Source organism: Choloepus didactylus, chromosome 21, assembly GCF_015220235.1.
Source record: "Choloepus didactylus isolate mChoDid1 chromosome 21, mChoDid1.pri, whole genome shotgun sequence".
Lineage (NCBI taxonomy): Eukaryota > Metazoa > Chordata > Mammalia > Pilosa > Megalonychidae > Choloepus > Choloepus didactylus.
Genome location: NC_051327.1, coordinates 15,872,030 through 15,897,786, shown reverse-complemented (window position 1 = coordinate 15,897,786; position 25,757 = coordinate 15,872,030). Strand labels below are relative to the sequence as shown.

The 25,757-nt window shown below is 33.4% G+C and overlaps 1 protein-coding gene across 7 annotated transcripts in view; it reads left to right on the top strand.

The window, feature by feature from the left end:
* GTF2I (general transcription factor IIi) overlaps positions 1-25,757 on the top strand; it is a 100,796-nt gene that overhangs the window by 31,658 nt on the left and 43,381 nt on the right. For 2 of the 7 annotated variants that reach the window (XM_037813518.1, XM_037813512.1), the window contains 8 exons: positions 750-933; positions 1,112-1,140; positions 5,635-5,689; positions 6,219-6,262; positions 8,312-8,389; positions 19,596-19,655; positions 21,599-21,655; positions 23,611-23,673. In XM_037813518.1, coding sequence (XP_037669446.1) covers positions 750-933; positions 1,112-1,140; positions 5,635-5,689; positions 6,219-6,262; positions 8,312-8,389; positions 19,596-19,655; positions 21,599-21,655; positions 23,611-23,673 — 570 coding nt within the window. The remainder of the gene's footprint in view (positions 1-749; positions 934-1,111; positions 1,141-5,634; positions 5,690-6,218; positions 6,263-8,311; positions 8,390-19,595; positions 19,656-21,598; positions 21,656-23,610; positions 23,674-25,757) is intronic. The other 5 variants (XM_037813513.1, XM_037813514.1, XM_037813516.1 and 2 more) reach the window with 5 other exon arrangements.

Genomic DNA, 25,757 nt, shown 5'->3' with positions numbered 1-25,757 from the left:
AGATAGGGGTTCTTTTTCATTCTTGTTTATACGGTTATCCAGTTCCCCCAGCACCATTTATTGAAGAGATTAGAACTGCTTATTTTTCATGAGTGCCAATCTCTTGGATTCCCTTCAAAACCACCTTTTGTTAATTGAGTTTCATGGTACAACAAAGCTCTTTTAAGAGAACAGTCAAAGGGGAGGATATAGATTATACTGTCAGGGTTACAGGCAAAACTTAACTGAGTAATGGGATTTCTAGCATCTGTGCGGCTTTAATGCTCAGTGCACAGAGAGACAGGCTTATAGAATACACCCATTTGTGAAGATAAGTTATGTTTACTTAACAAGCTTTCAGTGAGAATATTACCCAAAAATTGCCTTGTATTATATGGTGATAGTTGGATTTGTAGGTTTCCTATTCTGAGGCAGAGTTGTTTATGATAAGATTGTGTTTATACCAGGCTGGGGCCATCTTAAAGAAGAAGAATAGTGAGAGATCAACCTTTTTTTTTCCTCTCCTTTTATGTAAGTTTTTAAGTAAACCATTTTGTACTTTCCATTTTGGCTCTTTGGTTCGGTTCATGGTTTATAAGTTCTGCTAACATGGGAATAGGTTCCTGTAGTATTTCAAAAGTTTTGGAGTCAGATATTACCAAAAGGCATGAGTGCCATTTATTAAGACATGATAAGCTAATGATGATTTAGTTTTTAAATTTCACTACCATTTATTAAAGTATATCTTCTTTCCACCTTTGCCCACCTAGGAAAAGCTTTAGGTAAATCAACAGTGGTACCTGTTCCGTATGAGAAGATGCTAAGGGACCAGTCGGCTGTGGTAGTGCAAGGGCTTCCGGAAGGAGTTGCCTTTAAACATCCTGAGAATTATGATCTTGCAACCCTGAAGTGGATTTTGGAGAACAAAGCAGGGATTTCGTTTATCATTAAGAGGTGAAGTGCTTTCTCCCTTCCCACCCACCAACAGTTTATAAGTATAAAGTTGAATAATTAGCTTATTTTCACGTACGTAAAAAAATTTTTTTTAAATGTAGAAGTAATTTAAATTTATGCTTTACAATAATTTTGTTTTCTGTATTCATATATAGTTTTTTGTTTTCTTTTAATGCAGACCTTTCCTGGAGCCAAAGAAGCACTTAGGTAAGTGATGGTGTTGGTTACTTGGTAACTGGCTTGTGCCAAAAACTATTTCGTCAAATTTTAATAGATTTAATAATTTTTTTTTTTAAATAATACATTTTGGGGTGGAGTGCTAAGATGTTTATAAATTCAGTGAAAGGTATATTGAACTGAAAAAGTAGAGACTTGGTTTGTGTTTCCAGCTCTGGTACTTGTTTTGTGATGTATACAAGGTTTTATGTTTGCAGTGTGGAAGAATATATACTCACTGTGTCCTCGTTTTCCAGAAGTATGAGTATGATTTAATTTACCTAATGTGTATTGGACAACAACACAGGCAAGGTATTAATAGGTACAGGATTGGGAAGGGAGGGGAGATAAATAACTATGTATACACATTAACTCTTTTGAATGCTGATAGTCTATTGGAAGAGGTAAAAAGGCCTATAAAATGACCACGACATGAGCAAGCTTACATGTACAAGCATAGTACATAAAAATGGACTATTTACAGAAAAGTACTATGGAAGTTCACTGGAAGGAGGATTTGCTTTTGGTTAGAGATCCCCAGAATGGGCCCTTGAAGAATTAGGATTTCAACAAGTTGATCTTTTTGGGAAGGCTATCCATTCTATTTGAAGGAGAAGAAATAATATTCAGAAGAGTTATACCCTTTGGAGCCAAGCTTGTGTGAGGCTTTTGAAAGTAAATAATTAGAATCATTGGCAACCTCTTAACCATGAAAGTCTATGGTTGAGAGGACAAGATTACATACACAGACACTTTTTGCTTTTTGTTAAACATCCTTTGCTTTATTCTCACCATGATGAAAAGAGTAAATTTTTAACAGCTTTATTGAGGTACAATTGACATGGCCATAAAATTACCTGTTTTAAGTGTACTATGTAATAATTTTTTTAGTAAATTTACAGTTCTACAACCATCATTGCAATCACCTTTCAGAACATTTTCATTCTCCCATCTTGATCATTTCACAAATATTACGTAAATGGAATATGCAGTATATATCCTTTTCAGATGGGCTTTTTTCACTCTGCACAATTCCCTTGATGTTCATCCAGATTGTTGGGTATATCAGTAGTTTATTCCTTTACATTGCTGAAGAGTAAGTATTCCATCATATGATTATACCGTCTTTTGTTTATCCATTTACTGGTTGACGGACAATTAGATTATTTCCGCTTTTGGCTGTTAAGAATAATGCTTCTGTGAACATATATGTACCAGTTTTTATCTAGACATATGTTTCATTTTTCTTGGGTATATACCTAGGAGTGAAATTGCTGAGTCATAGTGTAAATTTGTGTTTAACTATTAAGAAACCGTCAAAACAGATTTCCAAAAGGGCTGCACCATTTCTTGTTCCCATCAGTAGTCTGCATATGAGGATTCCAGGTTCTCCACATCCTGACCAACAGTTGTTATGATTGATTGTCTTTTATTTTTTCAACAGCCTTATTGTGATGCAATTTATATAATATAAAGTGAGCTATTCAAAATATAGAATTCAGTGATTTTTGCTGTATGTACTGAATTATGCAGTCATCACCATAATCTAATTTTAGAACATAATCATCCCCAAAAGAACTTTCTATCCACTAGCAGTCAGTCTCCAACCCCCCAAGACATAGGCAACCACCAATCTACTTTATGTAGATTTCATATAAATTGGATCATATATATGTTCTTTTGCATCTGGCTTCTTTCACTTAGCATATTTTAAAGGTTTGTCTTGGTTGTAGCATGTATCAAAACTTCATTTGTTTTTATTGCTGAATATTATCCATTGTGTGGTTGCACAGCATTTTGTTTATCCATTCATCAGTTGATGGACATTTGGTTTGTTTCTGTTTCGTTGGCTTTTATGAGTAATGAACATTCACGTACAAGTTTTTGTGTGATTGTATGTTTTCATTTCTCTTTAATAGATACCTGAGAGTAGAACTGTTGGGTCATGTAGTAACTCTGTATGTTTAACTTTTTGAGGAACTGCCAGACTTTTCTAAAGTGATCACACCATTACGATTCTACCAGCAATGTATGAATATTCTGGTTTCTCTACATCCCTGTTAATCCTTGTTATTTTCTGTCTTTTTTATTTTAGCTATCCTGGTGAGTGTGAAGTGGTGTCTTTATGATTTTGCTTTGCATTTCCCTAATAACTAATAATATTGAACATCTTTTCAAGTTCTTATTGGTCATTTATATATATTTTTTGGGAAAATGTCTTCGGATCCTTTCCTCATATTAAAAATTGGGTTATTTGTCTTTTTATTGTTGAGTTGTATTTTGGATATGAGTTCCTTATCAGATGTATGATTTGTAAATATTTTCTCCAGTTTTGTGAGTTGTCTCTTCCCTTTCTTAATAGTGAACTTTGAAGAACAAAAATTTTTAACTGTGAGGTCCAACTTACTTTTGTCAGTTGTGCTTTTGATGTCGTATCTAAGAAACCATTGTTTAACCCTAGGTTTCCATGTTTTCTTCTAGAAGTTTTATAATTTTAGGTCTTAACATTTAGTTCTTTGGTCCATTTTGAGTTCAGTTTTGTGTGTGGTGTGAGAGTAAAGGTCTAGTTCATCTTTTTGTGTGTGGATATTCAGTTGTTTCAGGATAGTTTGTTGAAAGACCATCCTTCCTCACTTGAATCGTCTTTGTTGAAAATCAGTTCATCCTGAGTGTAAATGTTTTTTTCTTGACTTTCTACATAGAGGATCATGTGTGAATGAAGACAATTTACTTCTTACTTTCCAGTCTGAATGGCTTTTGTTTCTTGTTGCTTTGGCTAGAACATTCATCACAATATTGAATAGAAGTGACGATAGCAGACACTGCCTTGTTCTCAATGTTACAAGGAAAACATCAGTCTTTGCCATTATGTGTGATGTTAGCTTTGGGTTTTTGGATATATCCTTTATAAGGTTGAGCAAGAAAAGATTTATTTTTGATGTTTATGTTAAAATTCAGACTTTCTTTGATGAGTACTTTTTCCTGAAGTGTTCCTAATTGGCCTCGTCTGCCTCCTATATTTTATCAAGTCATTTATTCTAGAAACTTGCTTTGAAACTTTGAGGCCAATTTGTTAATTAAAGAATAGTTCTATTACATTTTGTAGCCCAAGTGGATAGGTAATAGGCTTTGTATGATTCAGTCTTTTTGCCATACCAACTCTGAAAACAAGTGATTTAATGGCATATTTTCCAGTTCTTTTTGTTTGTTTGTTTTTTGTTTTTTTGTTTTAATTTAACAGCTTTATTGAGGTGTAATTGACATCCAGCAAACTGTATATATTTAAAGTGGAAAATATGATTAGTTCTGACACACACATACACTTTGAAACGATCACTTCATTCAAGATAGTGACCACATCTGCCATCCCCAAAAGCTTCCTCCTGCTCTTTCTAATCCTTTCCTCCTCCTCTCCATCCCCACTCTTTTCCTCTATGGCTGTCATTATAGATTTTTTAGCATTTTCTAGATTGCTGTATGAATAAAATCATATTGTAGGCACTATTTTGGGGGAGGTTCAGCTTCTTGTTTTGAGATTTATCCATGTAGTTGCCTGTATCCCTAGTTCATTCTTTTTTAGGTTGTTGAACATTATTCCATTTTGGTATAGATGTACCACAATTTGTTTATGCATTCACCTGTTGGTGAAAATTTTGTTTCCATTTCTTGGCTATTATTATGAAAGCCTCCATGAATATAAGAATAAATTCTTTGACTAGATATATATTTTCATTTCTCTTGGATAAATTCCTAAAATTAGAATGGCTGGATCATAAGGTGGTATGTTTAAATTTTTAAGAAAATTGCAAACTGGTTTTTTAAGTGATGTACCATTTTTTTTGCATTCCTACCAGTTATGTATGAGAGTTTAGTGTCTCTACATCCTTACCAGCATTTGGTATGGTCATGGTTTTTGGATTTCTGTTTTTTTTCCTTGCTATTTTTTTACTGAGGTTTGAATCACATAATGTAAAATTTACCATTTTGAAGTGTACAATTCAGTGGTTTTAATAAATTCACAAGTTGTTTAGCTATTACCATTATCTAATACTAGAACATTTCCATTGCCTCAAGAAGAAATCCTATACCTGTTGTGTCACTCCGTTTTTTCCTAGCCGTGTACTCTTAATAGCTGTCTTTATCATTTATACATTAGAAGAGTCTTATTCTACCTTATTAGAAATTAGTATGTTCCTGTATTCATCTCATGGTAGAAAATAAGTCTTTCATTAAAGAGAACGTGCTAGTGAGTGGGGGTCGGGAGAGCAGCTAGATGGTTCTTATCCCTATTTCTCTTCCTTGTGGGGAAGAACAAAGTACATTTTTAAAATAACTAGCCCAGCACTTACTCTGCTGTGACCCAGAGCTGGGAATCATCCCCATCCACCCCATTTCATTCTATATTTAAGGCCTTTGGAAACATTAGTCATATTACAAAGTTTAGGGAAAGCCTAAACCTTTTTTTCCCCATCTTTTGGTACATAGGTGGTCGTGTGATGGCAACAGATGCTGAAAGGTCGATACTGTCTCCACGTGGAAGGTAAAATACATTTTCATTATTACTGAGTAACTTCCAAATCTGGCAAAGTTTTAGTGTTTAGATACTAGACTATTAAAAAGGCTTTATGTCTCGCATCTCTAAAGCTTAATATGCAATTGAGTCATTAGGGGATCTTGTGAAAATGCAGATCTGAAGTAGAACCTGGAATTCTGCTTTTCTTGTAAGTTCCTTGGTGAAGGCAGTGTTATTCTGATGACCACACTGATGAGGAATGCCTTATAGTAAAGTAGAATTTGAAAGTTAATGCATTCTTCTATATTGTAACTTTTTTTTGAAAGGTTTAATTGGAATTAAAATACTGAATTTAGTTGAGAGCTCAAAATTAGGTAAGAAATAAATAATGTAAATGTTGCAGTTGCATCGGTTTTGCATTTTCTTGGTCAGGTAGGTAATTTTATTCGGTTGAGATCCAGTGCATTGGATGTCAGCAATGCACAACACTGAACAAACATTGTGTTTGTGGCTCTCACCTTTGCATAGCTTGATCACAGCTCTTTTCCCTTTTCAGTTGTGGCTCCATCAAAGTGAAAACTGAACCCACGGAAGATTCTGGTATGTATGATGCTTTTAGAATGAATTATGAAATTAATTAAGGAAGTTTTCCCCTAAATTTAGAAGGTTTTAAAAACATGTATTTTTTGTTTTAATTTTCATTGTGGCTACACACACACACACACACGCACACACACACGCACACACACACACCAGAAAGTTTGCTATTTTAAGTGGCAGTTCAGTGGCATTAATTAGATTTACAGTTTTGTGCTACTGTTACTACTATCCATTACCAAAACCTATTCATCACCCTGATCTGTCCCCTGAATAGCATTCACCTTGGTTTGTTCCCCTGTGGCATTTGGAATGAATCTTGGGGAAAGGCTGTGTTAACTTTCATTTGTATTTCTGTATATTGGTGAGAACTCTTATGTACATTATAGATATACTATGTAAGACCACAAGAAAGTTAATGTTGAATTGTCCTTACTTTTGGAGAAAACGTATTTGAATCTGTTGCAATGTTGGCTTGCTTTATGGAAAGTTTCTTTTTCCTATTTCATGCCATAGAATTTTTCAATTTTCTGTTTAGTTTTTAGTTGATTATGTCAGAATCATTTAGCAAATTGTTTTTCCCCTTATTCATTTATTCATCTCCTGCATATTTAGTATGCATCCCAAAGTAAACATGCTAAAGCCAGAAAAATTATGTATTTATTGAATTCTTAAACCATCTTTATGTGTGGTTATATGCATCACCATTATATTAGTTTTCTTTTTTCAGCTTAACAATTTGTATCTTTATATTCTTTATTTTTCCTGCACATTCCTTCAAGATTTTTTGTTTGTTTAACTATTCTTGGACATAAAAGCCAGGACCAGATAGGAGACACAAATTGTACTAGTTATTTGCCCAGAGAAACTTTACTATAAAAATCATTAAGTAGTTTTAGAGTTATTAACTTGGTAACCTAAGGTATCATGTGAGTGATAATTCTCAGAACTGGCTCCCACTCCTAAAGCTCTCCTTTTGACTTCTAAGGAGGACTACTGTTTGGCGAATGGCATTGTCTAAGTGGGTGTGTATGTGTATGATTGGGGTTGAGTATTGTAGTCTGAAATGTGTACATATACCTGTCTATTGTTCATTGCTTGTCTGAGAGTATTATCTACTCAGATGGGGAAAAGGAGAATAGAACTTATAATCATGGTGAAATTAGCATCTCATTTTTTCCTCCCCAATTAAAAAAATTTATTTAAGGCTACAGTAATCAAAACAGTATGGCATTGGTGAAGGGATATATATACATAAATCAGTAGAACCAAATAGAGTCCAGAGATATACCTACATGAATTATGGCTAATTTATTTATTTTTTTAATTCAGTTTTATTGAGGTATATTCACGTACCATACAATCATCTATGGTGTACAATCAGCTGTTCACAGTACCCATCATACAGTTATGTATTCGTCACCCCAGTCTGGTTTTGAACATTTTCCTTATACCAGAAAGAATAAAAATAAGAATGTAAAACAAAAGTAAAAAAGAACATCCAAATCACCCCCCATCCCACAGTATTTTTCATTTAGTTTTTGTCCCCGTCTTTCTACTCATCCATCCATACACTGGAAAAGGGGAGTATGATCCCCATGGTTTTCACAATCACATTGTCACCCCTTGTAAGCTACGTAGTTACACAGTCGTCTTCGAGAGTCACGCCTGTTGGGTTGGAGTTTGATAGTTTCAGTTATTTACTTCTAGCGTCTTGTTTTTGAAAGCCTGTGCTGTTTAACCCTGTTATGCTTACCCAAGAAAGATTCTTTGTGAAAGCAATCTTTTTCCACCCTTTTGAAAAACTTTTTATTAAAAGTATATGTAACAAAAATTATGCAAAGCATAGATAAATAGCTCAAATAAAAATAATAGGTTTGGGGTTATAGGTAACACTCCAACCACACCCCCCGCCTTGCTACCTAGCAAACTTTTGTCCTTTCAAAATCCAAAATATATATGCACTACTCTGCATTATTTGTGGGGAAATTTCCCTACACAATCTTAACTGAATGCCCTGAGATTAATTATATAATTTATTTTGCTTTTCAGGCATTTCCCTAGAAATGGCAGCTGTGACAGTGAAGGAAGAATCAGAAGATCCTGATTACTATCAATACAACATTCAAGGTAATACTGTTTAATACAATTCTTTTCAAAAGTTATTTGTATTTAAAATTGAAATGTATCAATTTCCTGGATTCCTTAAATTTTCCTTCATTTACTGACTAGTACGTATACTTGTATCACTGAAAGAAAACATTTCAAAATGGGAAAATGAAACACGCTATTAATTTGCTTAAGTGCACAAGCAACAGTTGTGGCATAATTTAGTTTCTTATAGTTTTACATATAAGCCATCGGAGGCCTTCTGAACCCTTAATAGGTCTATTTGTGCAACAAAAATGACTGTTCCCTGAAAATGATCATCACCTTAAAAATATATAGATGGCAAGATATATAATTATCATTTTGTTACTTTATTTTTTTTGCTTGATTATTAAGAGGGATATAAAGATTGTAATTTTGTAATGCAATTTGCTTTTATCCATTGATGGGTTCTAGTTTAGAAAGATCTTTTCTATATTTTATTTTAAGCCTTATTTTTTATTGATGCATAACTGAAATACATTAAATCATTCATTAAGGCGTAAAATCAGATTTGTTTTGTCATATATATAATGATAAAACCATCTTCACTGCAATTAAGTTAACATATTAATTGTCCCCCAAAGTTTTCTTGTGTCCCTTTGTAATTCAGTGCCCTGCCCAGTTCCCAGGCAATCACTGATCTGTTTTTTCATTTTAGATTAGGTTGCATCTTCTTGAAATTGATATGAATGGAATCATAAAGTATGCAATTCTTTTTTTTTTTTTTTTTTTCCTTTCTTTTTTCTTAATGGACATCAATGGGGTGTCTGGCTTCTTTCATGCCATGTAATTGTTTTGAAATGCATTCATATTATTGCATGTATTATTTTATTGCTATGTAATATTCCGTTGTATGACTGCATAACAGTTTGTTTACCCCTTTATCTAGTGATGGGCAATTTGTTTACGGTTTCGGGCTCAGGCTATGACAAGTAAAGATGTGGTTTGTGTATATGTCTTTGTGTGCACATGTACCTTCACTTCTCTTTGAGTAAATTCTTAGAAATGGGAAATCAGGGGATATGGTAGGTATTTAACATTTTAAGAAACAGCCAAACTGTTTTCCAAAGTGGTGGTACTGTTACATTTCCACCAATAGCATACCAGAGTTCTAGTTACTCCATGTCTCACCAACACTCCTGTGTCAGTCTTGTCAGCTTGAACCATTTTAGTGGGTGTGTTGTGGTTTCTCATTGTCGTTTTAATTTGCATTTGGCTAACAGCTCTATTTCATTGAAACAGAAAGCCTTATTAATTCTGGACCATTATAAAACTGTTATAAATAAGTTCATTCTGGTTTGAAATTATGTATCTGCATGACTATATTAATTAAAGTCTACCATGGTGAATGCCATATTTTGAACAGTTATATTGAGTGTATAATAATTAGGAGTCACATGACTAAAAGTTGAAATAATTATGAGGATTTTGGAATAAAAAGTTAAAATGTTGGAAACTAGCCTTGATTGGTACCTTACTATTATATGTGCATATATTTCATAAATTTCATTTATTAAATTTTTTAAATAGAAAGCCTCCCTTTGTCTTTGATATTGTCTTTATCTTCTTATCAGCCATGATTATAGACACTCTTTTGGCCTACTAAGAATGGCAGGTTGAGTGATTTAAGGTGATGCCTGATTAAATAAGATTTGGAAATCAGATGTTTGTGGAGAGAAAGAGTGCCTGAAATGATAATATCTTACATGCAGTTGAAGAAGGTGGGAGCTAGTCTTTGTGTCTAGCAAGTTGAGAGATATCCAGATAACCATCCATGCAATATGGATATTTTTCTAAAAAGAGTTTTGGCAAGTCTTTATATATTCTCAATAAGAGTCCTTTGTGATATATGATTTGCATTGCAAATAATTTCTCCCAATCTATGGATTGCATTTTCATTCTTTCAGCAGATCTTTCACTGTGCAGAAATCTTAAGTTTGATGAACTGCAATTTATTGTATTTTTCCCCTGTATAGATTTTTTTTTAATTCAGTTTTCAGACGTATTCACAAACCATGCAGTCATCCACAGTGTACGATCAATGGTTCACATTACCATTCTATTCTCTAGTTGTGCCTGTGCATTCATCACCACAATCAGGTTTTGAACATTTTCATTACCACACACGAAAAAGAATAAGAGTAAAAATTAAAGTAAAAAAGAATACCCAAAACATCCCATACCCCCATCTCTCAGTATCATTCATTTACTTTTTGTCCTCATTTTTCTAGTCATCTGTCCTTACACTGGATAAAGGGAGACAGAACCACAAGGTGTTCACAATCACATGGTCACACAGTGTAAGCTGTGTAGTTATACAATCAAGTAAATACCGTCCTTTACCCTTTGGCCTGATTTGCCTTAGTCCTAACCAGATCCACTTCATTCGTATCTCTAATTATGGTCTAAACTGTTTTTCAGCCTTTTTTAACAGTTGCTATATGAGGTAATACTGGCATTCATAACTGCTGAGCTCTTGGTCTGAGTTTCAGGTGTCACACAGATACCCAAAGTTCCAGAGACCAACCAGGTTATACACAAAAAGAGCTCCGCATCTCAGAATTTAGAGATAACCATCACAACTCAGGAATAGATGTGACTGCTGGAGAACTTACAATCTAGGGAACATTAAAATAAGCATTCTCCTGTTAAGCTGTGCTCTAAGATTCAATTCTTAAGAGTTTACTCATTATAGTTAGTCCATTTTAGTGTGGCATTATAATGTTTGTCTTTTCGTTTCTGGTGTTCTTCACTCAAAGTGCTGTCCTCAAGATCCATTCACCCAGATGCGTGTCTCACAGCTTCATTCCTTCTTGCAGCTGCTCAGTATTCCAATGTATGCACATACCACAGTTTACCATTCAGTTCATCAATCGATGTACCCTTAGGCCACCACCATCCATTGCAAATTGGATAAACACCAGTGTGCAAATATCCATTCGTGTCCCTGTTCTCAGATCTTCCAAGTATATATCCCGTAATGAGGTTATAGGACCATATGACACCCACATACTTAGCTTCTTGTGGAACTACCACACTGTCCTCCAGATAGGCTGCTCCATTCTACAATCATCCACAGTGTACAATCAGTTGTTCACAGTATCATCATGTAGTTGTGCATTCACCACTATCAGCACTTGAACACATTCATTACTTGAAAAAAAAAGTTTAAAAGAATAATAAAAAAAGATTAAAAAATTAAAATACCATGTACTACAATAAAATAATAAGGTCAGACCACAGCGCCACTACCAAGAATCCCATATTGCTCCCTTATATCCCCCTCTCATAGACATTTAGCTTTGATATATTGCCTTTGTTTCATTTGATGGAAGCATATGTTACTGTTAACCATTGACTCCAGTTTGCTTTGATTATATTTTTCCCCAGTACCATCACTTTTTCAGCACCTTGCAAGATTGACATTCATTTGTTCTCCCACATGTAACAACATAGCTGTATTTGTACATTTAGTCACCATCATTGACCACTCTAGGTTTCACTAGGTTATACAGTCCCCATCTTTAGCACCTGATTTCCTTCTGGTGTCATACTTGTCCCGAGCAGTCCTCTTTCAGCTTTACTCACGGACATCTTTGTTCAGTGTACTTAAACGATATTGTGCTACCATCATGCAATATTATGCTATCCATTTCTGCATCTATACAGTCAATCCTGTTGAACATTGTATACTCCTTCAGCATCAAATGCCTTATCTCTTCCCTCTGTCTGCTGATAACCTGTGTTCTCAGCTTTTGACTCTCAAAGTTTGCTCATTAATGTTAGTTCACATTAGTGAGACAGTACAGTATTTGTCCTGTCCAGGGTCAGGCTCATTCCCGGAATCCATGTCCCACGTCGCCAGGAAGGCTCATTCGTCTTGGGGGTCCTGTCCCATGTCAGGGGCAGGGTGATGAATTTATTTGCAGTGTTAGGCTTAGAGAAAGTAAGTCCACATTTGAGCAACAAAAGAGGTTCTCTGGAGGTGACTCCTAGTTAATAATTATAGGTGGGCTTTGCCTCCCCTTTACAACTGTAAGTTGCACCCAAGTAAGCCTCAAGATTAAGGGCTTGTCTTATAAAGCAGGGGGTTCCTAAGTTTACATAGCATATGTTATGTCCATGATAAACCATCCATATCTCACATTATCACTTAGCTGTACAATCCTCATCACTCTCCACTTTAAACAATTCTCGTGACCCAAAACATTTTGTAGCTCCTGTCAGCCCTCAATTATTTGTCCCTAGTATTTGTGTAATACTAGCATGATATTCCTATTAATTATAGTCCCTAATATGCAATATGTAGATTTTTCTCATATACCCTTCTGTTGTCAACTCTTTGTGCTAGTGTCATACCTTAGAAATATATTATGCAAGTACCTATCTGTATTTGCGGTGCTTATCTGTGGGAAACATGCCTTTAAAAGACCCCTTTCAATCCTGCTCCGGTATTTATAATCCCTATCCATTACCATACCTTTGAATTCACTATCATTAACATATCTAAACATAATAGATTGTCTCATTCCCCCCCTCACCAGCTACTGTCACCAGGTCCCCAATATTCTACATTATAAGACATTGATTTTACATTGTTCAGATGGTTCATAGAAGTAGTAACAGACAATATCTCTCCTTTTGTGTTTGACTTATTTTTTACTGTAATTTTTTTGAAATATATTCACATACCATAGAGTCATCCAGAGTGTACAGTTGGTTCACAGTTTCATCATACAGTTGTGTATTCAACACCACAATCAATTTTTGAACATTTTCGTCACTCTAAAAAATAAAAAATAAAAATAAGAATAAAAATAAAAGTAAAAGAGAATACTCAAAAGCATCCCATACTCCTCCCCCACATTTACTTTTTTTTAATTGAAATATATTCACATATCATACAATCATCCAGAATGTAAAACGGTTGTTTGTCAGTATCATCATATAGTTGTATATGATATACAACTATATATATCATAGTCACCATAGTCAATTTTTGAACATTTTCATTACTCCAAAAAATAAAAATAAGAATAAAAATAAAAATAAAAGTTGAAAGAACACTCAAAATGTCCCGCATCCCCACCCTCCATATTATTCATTTACTGTTTTGTCCCCATTTTTTCTATTCATTTGTGTATATACTGGGTACAGGGTATGTGAGCCATAAGGTTTCTCAGTCTCATGGTGTCTGACTTATTTCACTCAGAATTATATCTTCAGAGTTCATTTATGTTGCCAGATGTTTCAGGACCTTGTTGCTGCTTACTGCTGCATAGTACTTGCTTAAATTTTAACTTTGTAAAATTTATGTTTCTTAAGGTAGAAGCCTAAATACTGATTTCAATGAGGTCTTTCTTTTCCTATAAAAGCATTTAATGCCATAAATTTTCCATTAAGTTCTACTTAAGCAACATCCCACATTCTTGGATGTGTATTTCTTTTCATTCATCTCAAAACTTTTTCTGATTTCTTTTGAGATTTCCTCATTTGTCTTGCTTGCTATTTAGATGTCTGTAGTTTAATTTCCACATATTTGGAGATTTTTCAAGTTAACTTTGTGAATGTTTTGTAGTTTATTTCTGTTATGATTAGAGAGCATTCTTCATATTGTTTCAATATTTTAAAACTTTTATGTTTTGTTTTATTGCCCAGTATATGGTCTGTCTTGATGAACATTCCATATACACTTGAACAAATATATATACTGCTGTTTGCCTTCCATGTCATTTGAGTCAAATTGGTTGTCAGGAGTGGTTCTTACTGATCTTTCTATCCACTTGTGTCATTTACTTTGAGAAGAATATTGAAGTTTCCAACTGCAGCTGTGTATTTGTCTGTTTCTCTTCATTTTTATGTATTTTCCTTCATGCATTTTGAAGTTATGCTAAGTATCAATTTCCTATGATCCTTGCTTCTTGACCTCCCTCTACGCACCCCTCACCCCATCCTCACTGTAACCCCTGTACTAACTTGTAACAACCTAGATTAGTTTTGTCGGTTTTTGTATTTTATATGCATGTAATCCTTCATGTACAGGCATACCTCAGCAGGTTTAATTGTAGACCTCTGGAATAAAGCGAGTCACATGAATTTTTTGGTTTCACAGTGCATATGAAAGTTATTTTTATACTGTCCTGTAGTAAGTGTGCAGTAGCCTTTTGAGCCTTCAGCAATTTGTCATTTTTTTTGCTGGTGGAGGGTCTTGCCTTGATGACTGATCAGGGTGGTGGTTGCTGAAGGTTGGGGTGGCTGTGGCAGTTTCTTAAAGTAAGATCACAATGAAGTTTGCCGCATCGATTGATTCTTTCTTTCACGAAAATTGTTCTGTAGCGTGCAGTGCTGGTTTTTTTTTTTTTAATTTTTTAATTAGAGAAGTTGTAGGTTTATAGAAAAATCATGTAAAAAATACAGCATTCCTGTGTACCCCCTGTTTTTAACACTTTGCAGTAGTGGTTTTTTTTGGTTACAGTTGATGAAAGAATATTAAAATTGTACTGTTAACTATAGTCCATTGTTTACACCAGGGTTCACTGTGTTGTACAGTCCTATGTTTCATCCTGTTATTCTAGTAACATATTCTATTGTTGTATCCTGTTTATTCTACTAACATATATACAACCTAGAACTTCGCCCTTTAACCACATTCAAATATATAATTCAGTGCTGTTACTTTCACTCATAGTATTGTACTACTGTCACCGCCATCCATTTCCAAAACTTTACAGTCAATTTAAATATACATAATACACTAATTAAGTGATAATTCCCCATTCCCTACCCCCAACCTAGCACCTGGTAACCTATATTCTTAATTATTTCATATCAGTGAGATCATGCATAATTTGCTGTTTTGTGTCTGTCTCGTTTCACTCATTTTTTTTTTTTTTTTTAAATCATCATTTTATTGAGATATATTCACATACCACGCAGTCATACAAAACAAATTGTACTTTCGATTGTTTACAGTACCATTACATAGTTGTACATTCATCACCTAAATCAATCCCTGACACCTTCATTAGCATACACACAAAAATAACAAGAATAATAATTCACTCATTTTAAAGGTTAATTCATGTCGCTGTGTCAGAACTTTCATTCCTTTTTATGGCTGAATAATGTTCCATTGTATGTATATTCCACATTTTGTTTATCCAGTCATTGGTTGATAGTCACTTGGGTTGCTTTCAAGTTTTGTCCATGGTGAATAATTGCTGTGAATATCAGTGTGCAAATATCTGTTTGAGTCCCTGCTTTCACTTATTTTGCGTATATAACTAGTAGAGGGAAGCAATGCTGTTTGATAGCATTTTTGCCCACAGTGGAACTTCTTTCAAAATTGTAAAAAGCTTCTCAAACCCTGCCGCTGCTTTGTCAGCTAAATTTATGTAATAGTCTAAATCCTTTGTTGTCACTTCAACAGTGTTCACAGCATCTTCCACCAGGAGTAAATTCCATCTCAAGAAACCAATTTCTTTGCTCATCCATGGGAGCAACTTCTCATCTCTTCATGTTTTATCAGATTAGAGCAACTCAGTCACTTCCTCAGGCTCCGTTCCTAATTCTAGTTTTCTAGTTATTTCCACCGCATCTGAAGTTACTTTCTCCACTGAAGTTTTGAACCCCTCAAAGTCATCCATGAGGGTTGGAATTAACTTCTGCCAAACTCCTAGCTATGAAAGTCCTAGGTGGCCTCTCCTTCCAAGAGAGGGTTGTTTAATCTACACTGAAAATCTGTTGTTTAGTGGAGCCACCTTCATGAATGATAGTGGCTAGATCATCTGGCTAACTTGTTGCAACCTGCACATCAGCACTTGCTGCTTCTCCTTGTACTTTTTTGTTATGGGGATGGCTTCTTTCCTTAAACCACATAAACGAACCTCTGCTAGCTTCAGACTTGCTTCTGCCGCTTCTTCACTTTTCTTAGCTTTCACAGAATTGAAGAGAGTTAGGGCCTTGCTTGGGATTATGCTTTGGCTTAAAAGTGTGCTGTGACCAGTTTAATCTAACTAGACCAGTTCAACTTTCTCTCTAACTGCCATAAGGCTGTTTTGCTTTTTTAGCATTCATGCGTTAACTGGAGTAGGTTTCAGTTTCCTTCAAGAACTTTTCCTTTGTACTCACAACTTGGCTAATTGGCACAGAAGATCTAGCTTTCGGCCTGTCTTGTCTGTGACATGCCTTCCTTCCTAGACTAATCATTTCTAGCTTTTGATTTAAAGTGAAAGACACATGGATTTTTAATTGGCCTAATTTCAATGTTGTTGTGACTCAGAGAATAGGGAAGCCCAAGAAGAGGGAGAGAGACTGGGGAAAATATTTATCGATTAAGTTTACCACCTTATATGGGCACACTTCATGATGCCTCAAAACAAATAGTAGTAATATCAGAGATCACAGATCACCACAGCAGATACAGTAATAATGAAAAAGTTTGAAATATGGAAGAATTACCAAAATGTGACATGGAGACACGAAATGAGTATATGCTGTTGTACAAATAGTGCTGGGTTGCCACATGCCTTCAGTTTGTAGATAACTCAGTATCTGTAAAGTACAGTAGAATGAGGTCTCCCTGCATTGGGAGCATGTATCTCTGGGCCAGTCTGTCTGGTGGTAGCTTGAGGGGGCTTGCTGTCCTAGAACTTGCCTGTACTCTTGTTTGAGGCCTTTTTGTACAACATAATTTTTGTGACAAGTGTTATGTATACTTAACAGATCATTCATTCTCGTCGCTGTATTTTATTTCTAAAATGCTTTTTAAAAACAACATGCAAAAACATGCTAACATAATACACATCTGACCTGATTTACTGACTCTTAATGTTTTGTGTTTTTTTCCCCAAGAAACAACATGCTAAATATTTACTTGAAGCCCTTCTTTGAGAAAGCTCTCTCCAGTGCCCACTTCCCTCATCCTCCTATGTTAACCAATATCTTGAAGTTGAGGTTTGTCCTTCCTCATGTTTTGTTTTTTTTTTTTTTAAAGTTTTACTACATAGATATTTCCAGAGAAATAGCTGTCTGATAAATAATTTATTTTATATTCATGCACATTTTATATATAGTATTTTCTGAGTTTTTAAGCTTACACGAATGGTATGTCATACTGCATATGTTGTATATAATCAGTGTAAGTTTTCATTATTTATTGTTGTGTTTAGATTTAGTCTCTGATTGTGGTAATTACATTGTATAATTATGGTTCATTTGTCTATTTTTCTATATAAGGACATGTATCTTTTCTTACCTTCGCAAGTCCACAGAAGGCTTGGGCATAGCTCTTTGAACACGTGTCATCATTCCTGTTAGATAGTGGCACTTATGTGAGTGTTGGGTGTTTTGGTTTTCTCAATGATAAGTAGCCACTATTAGCATTTGGAGGGTGTCTGTGAGGTATGCAGTGTATCTTATGGTGAATAAATTCCAAGTATGTGCTGTTAAAAACATGCAGCTAAAATTAAACAACAGAATTTGAAGGTTTAGTGATGTATAAAGGTTTGCTGGGCAAATACTAACCAATAGAAATCTGGTTTAGAGGCAAAAAATAATATTAGCCGGGAACAAGAGTAAGACTACGTAATATATAAAAGGATAAATCACTGACTTCATATAAGAATGATAAATTTGCATATAGCAAACAATATAGTCTTAGTAAAAGTAGAAAGAAAAAATTGATAAATTTATAAATGTACAGTTATTTGGGGAGATTTTAACAAATGACTGCCAGTAACTAATACATCAAGCTCATGAATTACTTATAAGTGATTAATAGAATAGTTGAACTCTACATTTAACAAGCATAGTTAATTGATGTATATAAATAACCTGAACCCAACAGATAAATATTCATATAGAAAGCATGGATCATTTACAAAAATTGAGTGTAAACTTGTTCACAAGGTCATGTTAATAATTTCATGACCATAATGTAATTAAATTAGAAATCAGTAATAAAAAGATTAAAATAGAAAACTTATATAGAAGTAATCCCAAGAAACAATTTCAACTGACTTAAAGAGGACCTCATTAAAATGTATAAAATACCTAGAATAGAGCAATAATGAGAATGCCACATAATGAAAAGCAGCTAAAGCAGTACTTAGAGGTTAATTAATAGCCCTAGATAACATTTAATTTTAAAAACTTGTTACTATTTCTTTCTTCACAAGATGCCTCTGTAGTTTATGCAGAGTCACATGACCGGGATACAGGACAGTTGGCATTCCAATTGAATCTTGCTCTTTGTTGGGATTCCAAAACCAATTTTTGTGTTTTCCATGATAGCTCTTTAGTGCCTCTTTGTGAAATTTCTTGTGAATTAGCAGAACCTTTCATACATCTTAAGATATTTTCCAGATTATATTGAGATAATTACAGTGAACTGGTTTGTATTCATATTAATGAAATAATTTATTTTATTTTAGTAGTCAGAAACACAATGTTTTATTTTCTATTTAAATCAGTTCACTTTAATCACTCTTATACTTGTTTATTCAAATGTAAATGCAATATCAAAATCTTCATGGCACTTTGTGAAGATTTGATTAACCCAAAATTTTATTTCATACGTTTATATTTGGGGAGAACTTGAAGATGGTAAAAAGTGATTGCGGTTCTTTAGGGAAAGGAGAAGTGTGAATTAACCATCTGCTAGTTTGTCATGTTTCTATTTCAGCTGAGATTCAAGCTTCCTGATAGTTTAATTACATCATTTCAGGATTGTAAGGAATGTATAGAAATATGATTCTTCATTTTTTTCAGTATGACAAGGAATTAAGCAAATATTTGTCAGGGAAGAACTAAATACACCTGTAAGATCTGCATTTATAGTCTCTATGAATTAAAAGTTAGTTTGCTTTTACAAACCTTTTAGTGTTTACAAAAATCCTATAACCACCATTTTCGACATATCATTCATTCCTATTCACTCCATATGTCTAGTCACTGTCAAAGTTTCTTTTGACTGTCTGTACATGAATTTATCTGAGTATACCTTTTCCATGCACTGAGATCATAAATTGATGCCACTTATTTTGTCACTTTTTAAATTTTTTTTTTATTTTACCTTTTTTTGTTGTCCAAAGGCAATTTCATGTATCATCCAAATTTGTTCACTGGAGTGACCCAAAATATATTTTGGGGATTACTTTTTAAGTATTATCTTTGTATTCCAAAGCAGGCCCTTCTGAAACTGATGATGTTGATGAAAAACTTCCCCTTTCGAAGTCTTTGCAAGGTATAATGTTTCACTTCCATTTTCCCACATACTATTAGTATTTAATGTTTCTTTATATTGGATAGACTCTGTTTTAGTATTTATTTCTATTATTATTTTTCTAAATGGAAAAGGTAAAAGAAATGTATTGGCCTTTTTTTTTTAACATATAAATAATGAATTTCACAAGCAACAATTTTTCAAAACCAATTTTCCCTTTTGTGAATCTAGTAATGAATCTCGAAATGGGTACATGACACACTTTCATATTTAAGGTAAAGTACACATTTATACCTTATATCAGAATAGTCAGAACTAAGGTTATTATTGTATGGTTAACAATGTAAATATTGATGAGATCGTGCTGATACTTAGTTTTTAGGAGGATTGTGAAATATCACTTGGAAAACCCTAAGTCTATTAATTGATTACTTTTTTGGGAATTTTTGTATAGTGGTCCCAAACTTGTTGATTATAGGCTCTTAAGGATGGCATATTTTACTTCTGTCTATTCTGGCTTTGGGAGCATAAGACTTAATTTCTTTAGCTTTACTTTATGAGTGTCATTGTTTATTTCAGATTTTGAAAGAACAAAACAATACAGAGAATCATTGTTTACGTGTACTGTTGTAATATTATGAATGGGAGGAACAACCACCTTAATGGTTCTTACTCTACACCCTACCTTTTCTTTCTATCCATGGCCTCTCTTCTCCTTTAGCTCTCATTCTTTGACTTGACATTTCTCATTTTTTTGATTGTAAAAATAACTTAATGTTCCATAAATTCAAATGTTAAGCTTTGGGAAAAAAAAAAGGAATTGGTGTGTGTAGAGGAAGCATTTAAAGAGCAATTTTTAAAAGTCAATTAAAAGTTAATTCATGGCTATAGATTTATAGATTCATATAGTTTTGAGTTCAGGTGAGTTTTCATAATATTAAGTGGGAAAGAATCCCAAGATAATTATGGCATCATAAAGTTGGGCATTGAAAACTGAATATTTAACCATATTAGAGCATTTTTAATTTAAGGACAATAGACATATAATTATATATAGTTTGACACGTTAATCTATGCCCCTCCCCAGCCCCCCCAATCTATGCTCTCTTAAAATGAAAATAAAATATATTTAAAGCCTGTTTCAGAGGATTATGTCTTTAGTGCAGTTTCTGAATTAAGTTCTCAATAGATATCACTAAACAGATTAGATTCTGCTCCCCCTCCCCCTAAGTGATTTATTCTTAATCATGAGTAAAATATTTTTATTTATGCTTAAAGGCAGTGTTTCTCAACCTTTTCCATGTTAGCAATTTCAGACATTTAAGGAAAGATGATGAATATTCTGTAGCAGCTTGGATGCTTAATCCTAAATGGCTCTTTAATGTTTTAGGTTATTTTTTCCTATTTGCTAATAAAACATTTACTCCAGTTGGGTGAGCCTGTTTACCTTGTGAATGCCTAACCTGATACATTACTTTATATTCCAGTGTTTAGAAGCAGGCAGATTATATTACCTGAATTAAAATGCTTTTGAAACTCAAGGTAGTATCTTAAATTTTATGAGTTTCCTTTAAGTATGACTTTGATTAAATTATGAGGATTCAATTTCCATAATACACATGGAAAGCAGGTAACACAGGAAACATTTCACAGAAAAACATGAATTTAGACTTAAAGCCTGAGCAAAGAAAGGCTTCACTCTGATTTGTGTTATTGTTTGTGGGTCCTTAACTATGGTTCTTTGAATCATAATGAGGCTATTTCTCAAACTGCAACATGGATTAATTATATTGTTACAGTTACTAATGTTAAATTTTCAAACATATTTAGGTTTACTCTGAATATTTGCATTTTGTTTGTTTTCTGTTATAAGTCTTAAATTGTTTGCATTGTTACCTAGTTTTTCTTTCTTTTTTGAATGCAGTTTTTATTGTTTTATTTTATATTGATTACTTTCCTTTTAGGAAGCCATCATTCTACAGAAGGCAATGAAGGGACAGAAATGGAAGTTCCAACCGAAGGTTAGGAAAAAAAGGATTTTTTTTTTTGCCTTAAATTTGTTTTATATTTGCTGTATTTTATTGGGAATACTATGCTTAACGTTTAATTTTGGGGAATGAAAGGATGACTATTTTTATAACTAGTTTAGCCAACAAGTTTTCATTGTTTCTTAAGTTCTAAGATGTAGTAAACCCCAATTACCATACTTTTTAAAAACTGAATGTACTTAGAGCATATGGGGCCAAAAACTAAGTGGTAAGTAAAACTCTTCATGATGAAAAATGTTAGTTTTTTTCCCTGGTCATCTCGTGGCATATTAAAAGTCTTTTAAGAAGACTCAGTGATTTAGATTAAAATTCTTGCTAGCTCTCCAGTAATATTTCATTTTTAAGTGTAATATTGAATACTTTTAGGACGATAATATATTCTAGATAAAGCTGAGAAGGGAGAGTTTTCCTCTCTGTTTACTTTTATACTCGTGAATTAGAGACTTTAAACTACTTTGTCAAGTTACCCACCATACGACTTTGCTTTTAGGATTGAATATTTACTGTGGCATACCTTTTTTTAGTTACTGAATCTTGAGTTAATTGTTATCATGCAGGATGGCTTCCTACTTCTAAGCAGTTTATTTAGTCTCTCTTGGATTTTTATAGATTTTTCCCAAGGGAAAAAACTGGTAAAGGTAACAGTCTTTGTTTAGAATAATTTTTCTCATAAACTGGTCATGCTGTACTTTTTTTAGATTAGAAGATGGGAGACTATTCTATAGCTGTTTATAGTTGTTATATTTGCTTTTATACTTAAAAATAAATCTTTAATTTGATCTTTTACTTTTTTTTTTTTTTTTTTAACCTTCTTTGAATGAAAGAACTTAAGGTCCCAGGAATGTAGACTAATCTTTCCAAATTTAATTGTAGAATTAGAGTGTCCAGCTGCATATACCTTTTTCTCAGAGTTACTGATACGTTTGTTGTTAACAGAATTTCACATTTCTTTGTGAGATCTTTTATAGAAGATTGTGTGGTTGAATTTTTTATCTTTTACTGTGTGGAGGTAATCAGATGTTTCCTATAACAAAATCCTCTGCTTTGGATAAGTGGTATTTACGACAACAAAAGATCAAAATACAAGACACATGTTGCAAGGGTTCATTGAGCAATCTGAATTGCTTTAAATGGTTTTACAAATTCTTTCATAAGATTTTGGGCTTTGAAATACTTTATTTTTGAGGAGATTTTTACTGTCATAGTTTAATGCATTCAGAGTTGAATTTCACCTGGTTTCTTGTCTTTATTCCTTTACTAACAATTAAACATGATCTTTGGCAAATCAGTTAACTTCTCAATCTTGGCAAAATAAGAGGATTTATGAATATACTGTAGCTAATCTTCTAGCACTAACATTCCAGTGTACATTGGTTTTGCAGAGTTAACAAAAATCATAATAAAGTATGTAATTTTTTAAAGTATATTGCTTCCAAAGTTAGGGGATATGGTCCTGTATGTGTTTGTTAGAGTCATTCTCTTGACATAAAGGTCTCCGTTGCAAAAAATAGTGGTTCTTTTTAACAGCATAAACCACTCCGTAGGATTTCTGAAAGAAGGAGGGGAGAAAATAATAACCAAAGTAGAAGGCATTTATTTTTATAGTAGCATATTCTAATTACAGCAGGAAAATAATCGTGACTTTTTAAATAATCTCCTTACTCCAAGAATGTGGATTTTTTTGAGCCCACTAATGTAGGTAATTTGGTATTATCTATTAGTTTTCCAGGGCCTTTCTACTTTTTGGTTTTCTCTTATCCCTGTTTACAGTGAAAAGGGTCAGAAATTTTAATTTTGTAACTATGAAATGAATTAAAATGCCAATTAAATTTTTCAGTAGGCTGCTTTTGGAGTATCAACTCAAAATGTTGGAACATATGGAAAATGCTTGATAATGAATGTCATTTTAGAATTTTATTTTTTTCAAGATTCTACCCAGCATGTCCCTTCAGAAACAAGTGAGGACCCTGAAGTTGAGGTGACTATTGAAGGTTAGTTATCTGAAAGCCTTGATTCCAAAGTTTACTTCTGGTCATAAAAAATATTTGTCACATTCACATTGCTAAATATGCATTGCAGTTTTTCTTAATGGAAACTTGTGAAAAAATTGAAATATATATGTGTACGAGTGACCAAAGCAGCCCACTTCCCAGCAGTGCACCCTAGTGCTTTGGGAGTTATAGACAACAAAACCCAGCTGTGAAAATTAGTGTTGGCCCACAGGTGGACTGAGCTATATTTTCTGTCAGTGGGAGTTGAAAATATAACAGAGAAAACTATGACCAGACGTGATGCACATAAAAAGAGATTCTTTGACCTTTTGGTTGTTATAGAAGAGATCTAATTAGGACTGGAATCCTTATTTCTATTTAAATAAAGTGGAGTAGGAAGTGTTGATAGTTCAGTCCATAGTTTTTTAAACAAGTTTCCCCGCCCCAGTATTCTACTTAGAGGCTAACATAATCTGACCTTTGAGCAATAGCTGTAATATATTCTAAAATAATCTCTATGACTAAAATTGCCTCAGACCTAGTTTTTTCTTCACAGATTTGTATGAAAGCTGATGAGCCATTTTGTTATTTTGAAATTCAGCTAATATAATTACTATCACTTTTCATGATTGATAATTTTTAAGTGCGTTTTGGTTTTTTACTTTTAAACGAATGTCTCACAGCACTCTTCTTTAAGTTTTTTCCCTTTACTCTTCAAGTTTTTTCCCTTCGAAGTAATTCTTTTCTGATGGTAAAAAAAGAAATGAAACAACACAGTAAATTGCACTCTGTAAAGTTTTCTTTACCCCTGTTCTCAAGGACAGATGTCCGTTTGTTGTGAACACTTAGAAATAATTTTATCTGTATATACACATTGATGTATGTGTTTTTATTTTTGCAGAAATCATACATATTTTGAGTATTTGGCATTATAACCTACATTTTAAAATTATGTATTTCGTATCCTATAGTTGTATTCCCACATGCTGATATATTGGTATCTCTTTTTTTTAAACTCGAGCATAACATTTCTTGGGTTAGCACATGCTTGTTCTCTCTCTCTCTCTCTCTCTCTCTCTCTCTCTCAAATGACTTATTCCCTACTGGTGTCACTATTGCTTTTCTCTTATTAATAAAATTTAACTAACCTAACCTAAAATAAATTCTGAATTATTTATAGCCTGGCATTAAATAATTGAAATTTAATTTTTTTGCTTAGAAACTAAATTAATTAGAAGATAAATTTTTGAGAGTATATTATTTTAGACACTCAGGAATTGCCCTTTCTATAAGAGATAAGAAAAAATGACTAGGAAAAAGAATATGACTATTATTAAAATAACAAAAGGAAACTTTTAAAATACACTAGTAACCAACTTCATTATTAAATCTTCAGATAAATAAAGGCTGTGTAAAAATTGTTCAGAAAGTAAATTCTTGCTTTGATAGTTTAAGACTTCTAAATTGTTAAGATAAATGGCTCATGAACCTGAAGCATGTGTCTATCATTTCAATTTTAACTCTTGGAGGGAGTGATAAATCTCATTTCTATTAAATTAGTATATAGGTCTGATTTAAAATCCACTTTTATCATGAAATGATAGAAGTTTGCTGTATAGGCATCTTCGTATTCAGGTGACTGTTAAATACAGGTGTGTATGAAGTAATTACTTTAAATGTATCATTTATTCATGGTATATGTGTTCAGGTACAAACTACATATCAACCATTAATTAAATTGATACGTTAGAATTTTCAAAGGGCAAACTTTTTTATCTACACAGTTTAAAAGTTACAAATTAAGGATGGTCAGATGAACATTTGCATGCGCCTTTGGCTGATATGTAATTTGTATATTCTTTCTCAAAAGACGACTGCAAAATGGTAGAGGCTATTTAAATAAACATAGTTAGAAAATTAAATTTTGGTATATCCCCCAATGGAAAAATATATAGGTGTTAAGATAGTGGTTTTTGAAGAAAATTCTGAAAATGGTATTGCCTAATGTAATATGCTTGGTGAAAAAAAGAATCTGCCTTTCGTGAGCAAAATAAGTTTAAAAGCAAAAGGGATTCAAGAGTATA